This window comes from Ailuropoda melanoleuca, chromosome 6 (assembly GCF_002007445.2).
Source record: "Ailuropoda melanoleuca isolate Jingjing chromosome 6, ASM200744v2, whole genome shotgun sequence".
NCBI lineage: Eukaryota > Metazoa > Chordata > Mammalia > Carnivora > Ursidae > Ailuropoda > Ailuropoda melanoleuca.
Genome location: NC_048223.1, coordinates 99,377,745 through 99,391,130, shown reverse-complemented (window position 1 = coordinate 99,391,130; position 13,386 = coordinate 99,377,745). Strand labels below are relative to the sequence as shown.

The following is a 13,386-nucleotide window of genomic DNA, read 5'->3' as shown; positions in this document are numbered from 1 at the left end:
TCCCAGCCCCAAAGCCCACTTCCGCTTGGCCCACCGCGGTTGGCGGAGCTGATTGGCCGAGCCGGCCTTGCCCTGCGGGGAGGGAGGCGTGGTTGGGTAGCAGTTGCCCGGAGCCGTGGCTCTGCGCCCCTGCGTCCCGGGCCAGGCTCCTCCTGCGCGGGCGGGCAGCCACGTGACGAGCCTGTGCAGGCTGCACACAGCCCTATGGGCCCGCGGGCACCGGGACGGGGGGAGGGGCAGGAGGGGTGCATGGAGTCGCGCAGACCGACGCTAGGGATTTGGAAGAAGGCTGGCGGGAAAGCAGCAAGAAGACACCTCGGTAGGAAAAGCCACAGGGCTGGGGCCAAAGGGCTCCAAGCTCCCCTTTTCCCTGAACCTACTCTTGCTCCGTTTTCCTTCATTCCTAAACATTTCAGACACAAATAGAAACAAACATCACTAATAGCAAAAACGACGTTTTTATTGCGGTAGCTTGTGGGCGTTCCGGATTGTATGCAGAGGAATGATGGGGTCCCCAGCCCTGGGGGCCGTTCTTATGACCCTCTGGCGGCACGCAGGGGACAGCCGGGTGCCCGGCTGGCCTGGGCCGGGTGTTTACTGGGCTGGCACCAGCTGGGGGGGCTCCTGCCGACTCTCGGCAGGACCCTCCAGCCCGTTCTGCTCTGACCCTGGCTCCGGCTCCCGGTGCTCCAGAGCCTGCCGGGTGTCAGCTTGCCACAGCTGCACCAGGTCCGCGGGGGTCTTTCCTGCCTGGGGGCACCAAGAGGAGATCTGGTCACTGTTCAGAAGTTTGTACCAGGAGGTCCCCTCATCTATATACCAGGGGTTCCAACCAGGAGCAACTAGCAACATCTAGAATGTATGTGGTTGTCACAATCAGGGGAGTGGGAACTACTGACATTTGGTGGATAGAGGCCAGGGATGCTACTTAAACATCCTATAATGTACAGGACAGTTCCCTCACAACAAACAATTATCCAGCCCAAAATGTCAATAATATCCTGGTTGAGAAACCTCCACCCACCGCCTTCCCATATCTTCCTGACTTTCCCATTATCCCCTTACTCTTTCTTGAGTCAGGGGGACCCTCCCATTCTCCTCTCTCTCGTGATTGCTCAGGGCCCCAAAGAAGAGCCTGGTCTAGGGCACGTAGGACCCTGAGGGAACCCTAGGCCCACACAGCGTGCTAGGGGTGGTCATGCCAACCAAGGCTTAGGTTCCTTCCAGCCGTGTTCCTCCATGATTTTGGCCTTCCCTGGGCCTGGACATGAGGACCCTCTTTGATCTATTTGAGGGCCTTTGGGAAGTCCTCTTACTGTCTTTTCTGGCCCTTTCTCTGTACTTGCACTCTGGACAGAGATAAGCATAGAGAGAGCTGGGAAGGTGGGTGGGCCCCAAATTCCCAGGGGGCCCAGAGAGCCCCTCCACTGTGAGTGTGCTCTGAGGGCAGGCTGAGGCTCGCTTAGTTCTGTATTTCCTCTGAGTGCCTAGCACAGAGCCTGGGTGAGTGGTGCACGCTAATTACTGAGTCAGGGAAGCAGTGAACTTACTAGGTTCTTGGTCATCATGTCAGCCCCGTGCAGGAGCAGCAGTTTGATGATTTTGTAGCGGTTGAGCCTCACAGCGTCGTGCAGGGCACTGTCCCCTTCCTAGAGCCAATGTGACACTCAGTATGGCCCACGGGGACATGTGGGAGCCCTCAGGCTTCCTGCACCCCCAGGATGTGGCTGAGCAGAAGGGAAGCTGGACACTCACTCTGTCTTTGGCATTGATGTCCAGGCCCAGGGAAAGAAAGTGCTGCACAATCTCCACGTGTCCCGTCCGGACTGCCACATGCAAGGGGGTACTCAGCAGCTGCATGGGAAGGAAGCAGGAACTGCTGGCTGAAGGGGCCTGGACTGTGGTGCCTCTGGGAGGGAGGCTGTCCTAACTGCAGCCTAATCCCTTCCCCAAGTCCTAGTGCCAAGGCCTGAGCCCCGCAAGGACTGGGAATGCTTCCATTTCGGCCATCCTACCCAGTGGTCTACCTGTGGAGCATTAAACGCCTCGTCCTCTGGGAGGCCTTCTCTGGTTCCCTCTCCTCCAGCTGTGAGCAGCTATTCACTCCTCTGCCCTTCTTTTAGACACCATTTACTGAGAGGTAACTCTGGCAGGCATGGCAAAAGCTTATAAAACATCAGCCTTATGCTGAATACATAATTTACATACATTTCCCCATCTGATTATATAAGAATTCTATAAGACATGTGACAGGTAAACCACAAAGGCTCAGAGGCTGTCACTAGTTCAAGGTTACACACAAAGGAATGAATGAATAGAAAAATGGTGGATGAATAAACAAGCAAACAGATGAATAAATGGATGGATGGATGGATGGATGGATGGACAGGTAGGTAAAGGATGATGAAGGATGACATGGATGAACAAATCCCGCATCATTTGGGTGATCCCAAAGCCCTCTAAATAGTGAATTTCTTCTCTTCCCCTTTCCTCTGTCCTTCCTGCTCCCATCCCCAGATGGTGGTCCCCAAGGACCTATAGGTGATGGCAAAGACCCCTCCTTGGGCTCTGCAACCCCTCTAGAAACCAGACCAGCTCACTATCTTCCTGCTTCCTGGGCTTTTCTGTTCTCTGCCCCTTGCCCTCCCTCCTCTGCCACCCTAATACCTGTGAACATTATTGCCTCACCTTGTCCCTAATGTTGGTGTCTGCTCCTCGGCTTTGCAGGAGTTTTACCACCTCCAAGTGGCCCCCGCGGCAGGCCCAATGCATGGCTGTGCAGTCCAGCTAGAAGGGAAAGATGGGGCTGTAGGGGAGAAAGTGCCCTGGGGAAAGGACCCCAGCCAAGGGGGCAGGAGGAATTGAGGGAAAGGGGACATGGAAGGGGCAGGGGCACGCCTGTGTCTGGGCAATGGACCGAGCAGAGCAGGAGAACCCTCAAGTCCAAGCCACGTTTATGAAGGATGGCCCCAGGCCATACAACCCACTGGAGGTGGGGCCTGGCCCCAGAGGAAGCCTGTTTGTCTCCCAGGTTGGCACAGGTCTGCAGGGAGAGGGGGTCCACTGGTGGGGCCCACCTCTTACCTCCCACCCAGTAGGTATCTCTTGCTCACCCGATCCTGGAAGTCCACAGTGGCCCCACGCTCCAGAAGCTTCTCCAGGATCTCCATGTGACCTTCCAGGGAAGCCCGATGAAGTGCTGTCCGGCGGAACTGTCCCCAGAGAGACTGTCAGGGCCTGATCTCTGGCCTCAGGCTGAGACCAGGCCTTACCCCATTTCAGTTCTGACCCCTGTGCTATGGGGATAGCTTCCATGTTCTGGCAGCTCCTTCATGTTCTATCCAGACCAGCCTTGGAGCCCTCTTATGCCCTGGGAACCCTGACCTTCTTACTGTCCCCCACCCCCAAGCACATCAAGCTAGGCCTTGACATGAGCTGTTCCCTCTGCTGGGAATGCCCATTTTGCCCTCACTTCCTATGAGTGCTTGATGAATTCTCGCTCCTCCTTCAAGGGGCAGGGCAGCTCAAGTGCCATTATCTTGAAACCTCTAGGCCAGAGCTGCCCCCAGGGGACCCAGAGAACCTTTCACAGTGAGAGGGGACTGGAAGGCAGGGCAAATCTTACTAGACTCTGTTTCCTCTGGGTGCCTAGCCCAGGGCCATGACGGATTCAAGGAAGGAATGAACTTTAGCATTTTGCTTTGGTCTCTTGAAACACTTAGGCCATGAGGTCAAGATCTGGTTATGTGTCAGTCTCCCTCTACTCTCCACTCTGGTTTTCCTTTTTCGTACTCCCAGCACATGGCACAGTGCTCAGAGGTGGGAGGTATTTGGATATACCAAGAGGATTGAGACTCCCGAGTCTCAGGAATGGAAAGGCCATGTAGTCTAAGCCCACAGTGATGCAGGCTGAAGAGGGTGACCATTAAATTGCTTAATCCCGGGAGATGAGTGTGAAAGAGTGCTCTGCTAACATGAAAGAGGCACTTTCAGGGGAAACAGGAAAGTATGAAGGGTGATGGAAACGTTTTGAAAGTCGTGGTGATGGTTGCACAGCATGGTAAATACAATTAACGCCACTGAACTGTACACTTAAAATGACTGAAGTTGCGTATTTCCTGTTGTATGTATTTTCCCACAATACAATAAGTTTCAAAAGGAAGTGTATTATTATACAATGCAACACAAAAACAGTATCATATCCTAGCATGTGCTTTATAGTTTTTTCCTTCATTCAGTAAATACTAATCGAGGCATTAATATTCCGTTTGATCCCTGTGACATGCTTTGAGGGAAGCAGGCCATTTTACAGAGGAAGAAACTGAGGTGCGGAGCTAGCTGAAGGTCACATAGCTAGGGAGTGATAGAGATGGGATTTGAGCCCCAAATTCTTGGTTTGGCAATTCCTTTTTCTTCCCTAAAAGACCACATGACATTTGTTATCTGGAGGTAGTTCAAGTTGAAAAGGGCCTAAGGACTTAGATAAATTCCTGCGTGGGCAAGGGGCCATCCCAAATCTTCTGAGCCCCCTCCCCACCAAAGGACACCCAATGTCTGTTCTCAAACAGGCTCACAAGTGGGCAGAGTGGGAGTGGCAATTCTGAAAGGGAGGCAGGGGCAGGTGCAGGTAGAACATCACCTGATCACAGGTGTCCGGGGAACCCCCATCGGCCAGGAACTTCTCAATGACCTTCATTTTCCCCTCTACTGCCGCTTTCAGGAATGTCTCCTCTTCCACAGGGCCAGTCTGGAAGGCATGAATCCAGTCATGATGGGCTGTCCTGCAGTGATCAGAGGCCCTCCTGGGCTCCCCCCACCCCCTGCCGACACAGGGGTCCTCCCCAAGATCCTTACGATCTCCTCGGGCTCTGGAGGTGGCTCCTGGGAGGCCGCCAGTGCTTCCCGCTTCTTCTGCTTGCGTTTTTTCCTCAGCTCGATGAGGTTCTGGATCCCACCCACATCGATGATCTCCCGCCGAAGATCTAGGGATGTCTTGCGCACACGCTCTTGGCCCTGCACAGAGGTGGCTTGTCAAACCCCGTGCTAGGGCCTTGGGGCCCCTGAGCTGAGCTGGGGGAGGAGGATAGGGAGAACTTCTCAGGAGAGACAGAATCCAGGTCTAGCTCTCCTGCCCAGGACTAGGAGAAGCAGATGAGACCGGGACACAGATGGCTTCGATCAGGGGACAAGGGGAGACTTGAGGGGACTGCATAGAAGCTGCCAGCTTTGAGCCTTCATGTAGGTGAAAGGTAGGAGGAGGGAATCTCAGAGGTAACCCTTAGCCCAGGCCCTCAGAATGGAATCTGAATCCTCAGCTTTCCACGTAGTTTCATTTGCGTGTGTGAGAGATCATAAAAGTAATACAGAAATGGGTGCCTGGGTGGCTCAGTCGGTGAAGCGTCTGCCTTCAGCTCAGGTCATGATCTCGGGGTCCTGGGATTGAGCCCTGATTCGGGCTCCCTGCTCAGTGGGGAGTCTGCTTCTCCCTCTCCCTCTGCCCCTCCCTCCGCTTGTGCTCTCTCTCTCTAAAATAAATAAATTTTTAAAAATGTAATACAGAAAAATAAAAGGTATGAAGAGAAAGCCCTTCTCTTCCAGAGGTTGCTTCTATTACAGCTTGGGTGATGCCCTTCAGGCAAGCGTCCTGTGGGATCATCCTCCACAGCAGTGCTGTGGAAACTCTGGTTTCCTCTTAGCTGCACGGAGGTCTCTCCTGTCAGCACGTGCAACCTGCCCCTTAACACGGGTGTGGCGCTCTGCTGTATTGCTACCCCATCAGCTGGGGCTTCCAAAATGAGTCAGTCCCCTGGGAACTTGTACACATGCAGATTCCAGATTCTGACTCAGCAGGTCTGGGGGTGGGGCCAAGATTCTGCATTACTAGAATGTTCCAGGCGGGGGTGGAGGGTAGATACTGGTTCGAATACCTCACTAGGGGGAGCGAAGCCATAACTGCCTGTCCTGTCCCCTGAGCCGGAGGTTGGGTTCTCCTCACACTTACCTTTACCTTCTGTAAGGCGGGACTCTGAGCCCCGTGGTGCTTCTCATCCTCCAACACCAGCATGTCCATGGGCAGCTTCTGCTGGGCGGTTCCTCGGAATTTCTGGTGAGCCAAGGAGAGGATGTGCTCCACGACCTGCCCACAGCACTCAGGGAGGCAGGTAGCCCCTCCCCCAACCCACTCCAAGGAAACTCCAAGCACCTCCTACTCTGTGACCTCAGAGTCCTTCTGAGCCCCACTCCTGACTGGTCCTGGAGAGCCCCTGGCCAGAGCCAAGCTCCCCATAGTTCCCTAACTCAATCCTACCCCAACCTCAGCTCAAACACCTGTCTGCTGATGGGCGTGTGTCCTCAGCAAGACAAATTTAAGGGCTACTGGAATGAGTTTTCATGAAATTAAATATATTCACTTTTCAAAGCACCGAGATGGTGGTGATGGTGATGATGATGATAATGGTGATGATGGTGATGGTGATTTCTTTGTTGCCATTAAAAATTCAAATTGATGAAATGATTGTAGTAAGAGTTGATAATTATTTTTTAAATAGATTTATGTGTCAATACAAAAATTTGACAATTCTCAGATACCAACTTTTTTTCTCAGATTTTACTGCTCCATGCAATCCTGGAGCTGGAAACGTGTTGTTAGGGAATCTGAGGGATGGGGCCACAGCTACCTGCCTTCGGTTTGAAGGGACTCAGCACTCCCTGTATTCTCATTGTAATTATGTGGGTGAAATGCCTTCCAAGTCTCCTCTCCATTGGTAGTTTTGACTGGCCTGGACTGCTTCTCATGGCATCTTCCTCTATTTTAAAGGAAGCCACTTTTTCTTCGAAGTGCTGGCACCCCATCTCTGTGTGCCAGGAACCTTCACCCCGGGTGGAGGGTGCAGAGTCCACATGGCGGCTGGGGAGGAATGGCCACCCTTACAGAGCTCTCAGCTGCCTTTTGCCTTTCCCTCTGAGCTCTGGTGCTGTACACCTCCAGGGCTACTTTGAGGGCTGATTTCCCAGGTCTTCACTTGGGAGGTCCTGGTGCCCATGTTGGGCTTTCATGGTTTGAGGTATCCCCAGTGTTGGCCTCACCTGAAACAGTGCATCTTCCAGGAACAAGGGATGACCTTGGGCTGCAGCTACTACTGCATGTGGGACCCTGGCTGGGTTCCTCCTAGAGCACCCAGAGGGTGGGCTTGGGTGTAATCATCTTGGTAACACTAGCACCTACAACAGGGCCTAGCATATAATAGGTGCTTAGTGAATGTTGGAGAATAAATGAATGGATGAGTGAATGGATCATGACAGGGGGGCTCAGCATCTCTGTCCACCCCTAAGTCCTCAGTGATGACCTGACCTAGTATGCTCCCACGACAGAGCCCCAGCCCGGAGCTTCTGGGCTCTCTTTGCCTCCCACAACAGGCTGGACAGAGGCTACCCTCTGAGAACCTTGCTGGGCTGGCACCTGCTGGGAACAGCTAGAGACTCGTGTGCTCACCCATGCCTTACCCAGACTGTCTAGTCCTTTGCTTCAGATTTGTCTTTGGGGGCTGACATACAATAAGTNGCTTCAGATTTGTCTTTGGGGGCTGACATACAATAAGTACTCAGTGTTTATTGCATTGGGTGCTAGTTGGTGAAACACAACAAAACAAACTCCCACCTTACTTTGTAGACCGTTGTACAGATTAAATGAAAGAATGCCTNTACTCAGTGTTTATTGCATTGGGTGCTAGTTGGTGAAACACAACAAAACAAACTCCCACCTTACTTTGTAGATCGTTGTACAGATTAAATGAAAGAATGCCTGTACAGTGCTTAGCACAGTGCCAGGCACGTAGGAGGCACTCGGTGGGAAGGCTGGCTCTGTGGGCACCCAGTGTCCCGACAGCCCCGCTGCTATATTTGTTGGGTGAATGAACGGATGAAGACTGCTCCGTGTCCCGTTGCTGAAGGTGTGTGTGTCCAGCGGCAGCACTCCAGCAGTGGCACAGCAGCATGACTCACCTACCTAGCCCCAGGGGAGAAGTGGCATTCCTGGAGATCCAGGGGTGCCCCAGCCCGGACTCAGTGGGTTCAGCCCAACCTCTTCCCCCACAAACCTGCCCCCCCCACTGCGTCTAGTCCTCATCTCTTCTGCTGGTCCTTCCCGCTTCCTCACCCCCATTCAGTCACCCTGGTTTTGAATGGAGCCTACCTCCAAACTGATTTATCTCCTCCTTCCCATTCCTGTCAGGGCCAGTCTTTCCCCTCCAATGTGTCCTTCTCAGGTTGTCAGAGCTGCCTTCCTAAAATAGGTCAGATGGCACCACTCGCCCTCACTCAGCAACACTTAGTGGCTCCCCACTGCCCAAAGAATGTCTTTCCCATGGCCCTCGCTGGTTTGTGCCCAGCTTTAGCCCCTACCTACTATCAGACTTTCTCACAACAGTCCTGCCATCACTCACCCAAACTTTAGTGCCTGTCTTTTCCTTAGCCTGGAATTCCCTCCCTTCCTGATCTCCTCCCACCAGCCTTGAAGGCCCCACTCAAATGCTGTCCCATTCCCAAGAGTCCTTGAGCACCCACAGTCAGAGCAACTCACCTACCCTTTGTGCCCCTTCCCTGCTGACTTAACAGCTCTATTTCACCACTGCTTCACTCTGCCTGTTTCTCTGTGGATGCGCGCCTGACGGATGCTGGCTATAATGACTGTAGGGCTGGTAAGGAGGAGGCAGGGGCTGGCCCTACTGGCACTTGGCAGAGCCGACACTAAGTCAAGTATTAGTTTAAATAGAATGAAGAGTAGACAAGCCTGCACCTTCCCCCCCCCACACTTCTTTATCCCTGAGAAAATGCAACTGCCCAGAGCTGCTTGCTCCAAAGACCTCCCCAGGCGCGGCTGGTAGTCCTGGGAAAACACATGCTTTCTTTCCCAGCACCCCTTCCTCGCTCTGCTCTCAGTCTTTATTCTTCTTCAGGGACCAAATGCTGGAGTTTCTTCCATCTCAGCCTCCCACCCAGCAACTGGGAGATCTCAGGGCCTCACACTCCCACATTCTCAGGCAGCACCCCAGCTGTCCTCTGCGCAACCTGGCCCACCTCCTCAAGGTCAAGGTGGGTGGCAGGATCTCAGGAGCCCAGTTTGGCTTGCCTACCCCACTGTGTCTCAGTTCTTGGGGGATGAAGCCTCAGTCTCCCACTGCCAGCAACCCCCTCCACCAGGAACACCCTGGAGCTGGAATGGAGCCGTTGGGTCCCTGGGGACACCTGTCCTCCTTCCCACTACAGATGTGGCAGCCAGGCTCTTACCTCCCTTGGCAGTAGAGCTGGATCTCCTTAGAATCCCCTTGGGTCCCCACACTCGTGCCCATACCTCATTCTCTTCTTCCTGCGCCAGCCGCTCCTCGATAAGCGCCGTGGCCCTCTGCACCGCCTCAGAGCCCTCCATGGTGCCGTCTATAACCAGCCTCTGCAGGCCACAGGGCCTCGGGGGCTTTATAAGCCGGAGCACCCACCCCCACCCCACCGGACGCCTTTGCCATGAGCTCACCGGCCCAATTCTCCACCTGCCTCCCCCACCTGTCACCTTCACCCCAGGCAGCCCCAGGGAGCTGGGGGAAGTAGGGACAGTTTGTCCCCCCACCTCCTGGCCTATCAGAGCTGAAGCGCCCAGCGCCCCCAGAGCAGGGCTGCAGGAAGGAGCCTGCCTAGCCTCCGTCCTGAGTGCTTGGGTCCAGCTAGGCCTTAGCCAAGGCAGCTGGGCCGCGCAAAGGACCCACTGGCTGCCCCTAACCCTGTTGACAGTGCCACCTGCTGGACGCCTGGAAACTGCCCAACCAGTGCCAGTGAGGGGAACTGAAAGACAACTGTGGGGACCCAATAGAGGCCTGTGTCCCCAGATGTCCTGTGAACAGGCCCTGCTTGCTCTGCGGTGGGGCAGACTCTGCTGGGTCTGGGCTGGAGCGTCAAGGTGGTGGGCAGGAGTAAGAGCAAGTGCCTCCCTCTTTGCCCACAGCTCGCGCAGGCCTTTCCTCTCCAGGGTCCCACAGCGCCCCCTAGTGAGGCGTCGCTGTATGTGGCTGCATGTCCATTAACCTCCGACAAACCTTGACCATCTGTCTGTCTCACGAGGCCTCTGCAAAATGTAAAAGATCTTGCTTCAAGAAGGGTGTCAGGAAGCCACCTTAATAGGGCCAGAGTGCAGTGCCGACTGAGCCTGGGTGATGACCAGCCCTTGATCATCCTTTCCTCCTGGTTTGCTTGTCAGGCCACCCTGACCAGGGTCTGGCTATGCTCGCTGAGAAGGAAAACACTCTCAGTGGAGAAGAAGCAGAGCTGAACTTGCTCAGCTCCCCACCTAGAACGGTGGGCACGAGCCCTGGGTCGTCATGATTCAGGTTTAACCTACCAGTGAGCACAGACGCCACAGCTCTGCCATTCCGTAACGCTCGCGTGGCTGGCCCTTAGCTAACGCACTTTATCAGAGGACCCCTGGGACGAGAGGCACCCTTTCCCCGAAGGAAGGCCAGGCACTGCCTCCTTTTTCTCTCTGGTTCCCTTGCTGGTAAGCTGACACGTGCTCGCAATCTAAATCTGTCCGAGATTTTGCTTTCACATCCCCGAGGGCGCAGTGCAGCCTCTCCAGGATTTGGGCGCATACCTCAGTCCTGAGGGCCCTGCTCAGGGGCTGGAGCGGCCGGCCAGCACCCTCCTGCCACAGGAGCAGACCAGCAGATTACTCATGCCCCCTTCCTGAGATGCTGCCTCTGCCTTCAAAGCACGCGTTCACATCTGTTATCCCATTTAATCCTCCCAGCAACTGAGGGAAGAGACAGGGCAAGCGGCATCATAAGGATAAGCCAAGCGGGCTCAGAGGTTAAGTGTTCTTCCTGAGGACCCATAAGAACACAGGATCTGGAACACGAGGAGTTCGAGGCTCTCTACTCTCTGCTTCGAGCTGCTCCCACAACTAGAACTGGCTCTGGGGCTCCATGGAGCCGCCGGGGAGCCCAAAGTCAAAGCTAGGTGAGAGAGAAGGAAGGAGCAAAAGGCTTTATTGATAAATATGCAGATATGTCTGTACACAGGGACCTGTGGTGGGCCATGACCAGGCTGCAGACCCCCCACCGCTTGGGTTACAGCCGGGAGATGGCCCTGTGCAGACCCCTGCCACAACAGCACAGCCGTCCACCCACCCGCCCGCTCCATCTCTGCCAATTGTGCTGGGGGGCAGGGAGAGGCAGAGGCCGGCCTCGGGCTCCCTGCCCCTGGGGCTCATGAGCCATCCCCTCCCCTCCAGGGGACTGGCACTGGGCCCAGGGCAGAGTCAGGGAGTGGGGGCAGGGAAGGGGACAGCAGCTGCTTCAGACCCTGAGCAGAAAACCGGAGTGAGCACAGCCGGCGGCACCAGATGACAGATCTGGGCTCCAGGGGCCTCCGGGCTGGCCCTCTGTGGCTCGAACCTGCTGCGGGAGAGAGGCAGGGTGGAATGCCCCCATTTGCCTTTTCTCTGACAAGGTTGGCAAAGCCTGTGTGTGGAAGCAGTCTTCCTGGGTGCGGGTCCCTTCATGGCTTGCCCAGCAGCCACACAGCAGGAGGCGCCCCTGAAGAAAGTAACAGCACTCAGAGGCAGCAGCAGAGTGGGGAGACCTAGTGCTCAGCCGGGAGACCTCTTAGCCCCGCAGAGGCCTCCGTGGCTTCCCTTCCCAGGGGTCCGCGGGCTCCTCAGTCCTGGGGCGGCGGGGGCTGGTTGATGATGACCTGGATGACAAAATCTTTCTGGATCTTGGTTTCCTGGAGTCGTGTGCGGTCTGTGAGCAGCTTCCCGGAGAAGAACCACCGCTGCCAGGATGGCTCGATGCCCTCCTGGGTGTGCAGTTGCCTCTTCAGCTGCCCCACCGTGTCGGGCAGGCTGGCGCTGAGCCTCACGTCCTTGCCCGTGGAGAGGCGCACCTTCAGGGGGAACTCACGGCGCACACCGGGCGTGGGCTCAGGCGGCTCCAGGCTCTCCTCCTCGGTGTGCTCCAGCAGCAGGTTCACGGGCGGCGACAGGCAGTAGATGGGCAGCTGGTAGCGATTGCCCAGCTCATCATAGCATTCACAGAGGGTGCCTGGGTGAAAAGCGGGGCAGTCAGCGTCTGTTTGGGAACCCCCACAGTTTCTCTGTTGAAGCCCTGACCCCCAATGTCACTGTAATTTGGAGGCAGAGACATACGAGAGTCATTAAGGTTAAATGAGGTCATCCGGGTGGGGCACCAATCCAACAGGACTGGTGTCTAAGAAGAGACGTTGGGGCATGCTCTCCCAGTATGTATATGAGGACAAAGCAAGCAAGTGGCCATCTACAAGCCAAGAAGAGAGCCCTCACCAGAAACCAAATCAGCTCGCACCTAGATCTTGGGCTTCCCAGCCTCCTGAACTATGAGTAAGAAATTTCTATTGTGTAATAAGCTACCCAGTCTGTGGTGTTTTGTTAGAGCAGCCTAAGCAAACTAATGCACCTGTTATGGCCACCCCACAGTCCTTGAACCCACCCTACGGTCAGGTTTCTCTGCGACAGACAGCTGGGAGGAGTTGAGTAGAATCAGGAAGATGCGGGCCGGTACTCAGCTCCAGCAGGTACTAGCTTGTTCAACGCTGGCAAACTACGTAACTTTCCATTTGCTCACTCAACAACTCTTTCCTGAGCATATGAACTGGGTGCTGGGGTTACAAGGGTGAATGAGAAAGCTCGGGCCCTACTCTTCATGGCTTATATACCCTGGTGGGCCTCAGTTTCCTTCCCGTAGTATGTGTTGCACACAGTAATAGATTTATTGTATCTTGAGCACCTACTAAGTTCCGGGACTGGACTAAAGGCTGTTCTGCATATCTTGCTGAGTCCTAACAATAATCCTATGAGGTGGGTATCCCACTTTACAGTTGTAGGTTCCTGAGACTTTAAAATCGAGAAGCTCCTTGCTCAGGGGCATACTACCAAAATAGAGACATTTGTTAAAACCCAGGTCTGTGACTCTAGAGTTCCACTGTCCTCCTCTACTTTACATGGCCCCACGAGGCTGTTATGAGCTTAAATGAGATACTACAGTAGAAGCTTCCAGCTCAGTGCCTACCACATAATAACACCCAACAGAAGGTTAGTACCTCAGATGTTCTGTGATCCCAAAGTACCCTGAGCAACTCTAGCTTGCTCTCATCACACTGCTTTGAGGTTGGTTGGTGCCTTTCTATCCCCTCATTAGACAAGCGGGGACAGTGTCTCATTTTCGTTTGTGTCCCCACTCCTGGTCCATGCTCAGTAAGGGTTGCGTGAATCAACAAGCAAATGGCCACCCTGGCCACCTAGCAACTTGGATAAAAACTCCCAGCGCGTGGCCGGCCTGCGGCTCCCTTCCACCGGAAGCAGCCCGA

General features: G+C 54.7%; 2 protein-coding genes across 2 annotated transcripts in view; both read right to left on the bottom strand.

Moving 5' to 3' along the window:
- Nucleotides 1–439: 439 nt before the first annotated feature.
- ANKRD2 (ankyrin repeat domain 2) lies at nt 440–9,631 on the bottom strand. Its single transcript, XM_002916978.4, is given in 10 exon segments — nt 440–750; nt 1,551–1,649; nt 1,756–1,854; nt 2,689–2,787; nt 3,114–3,212; nt 4,640–4,747; nt 4,855–5,013; nt 6,002–6,103; nt 9,350–9,439; nt 9,441–9,631. Coding segments are annotated over 10 exon segments (1,089 nt in total). The 5' UTR covers nt 9,519–9,631; the 3' UTR covers nt 440–594.
- Nucleotides 9,632–11,013: 1,382 nt separating this feature from the next.
- The window catches only part of UBTD1 (ubiquitin domain containing 1), a 53,092-nt gene continuing 50,719 nt past the window's right edge, over nt 11,014–13,386 (bottom strand). Inside the window, exon 3 of the mRNA XM_002916979.4 lies at nt 11,014–12,086. Within this exon, the coding sequence (XP_002917025.1) occupies nt 11,701–12,086 (386 nt within the window). The 3' untranslated portion in view covers nt 11,014–11,700. The remainder of the gene's footprint in view (nt 12,087–13,386) is intronic.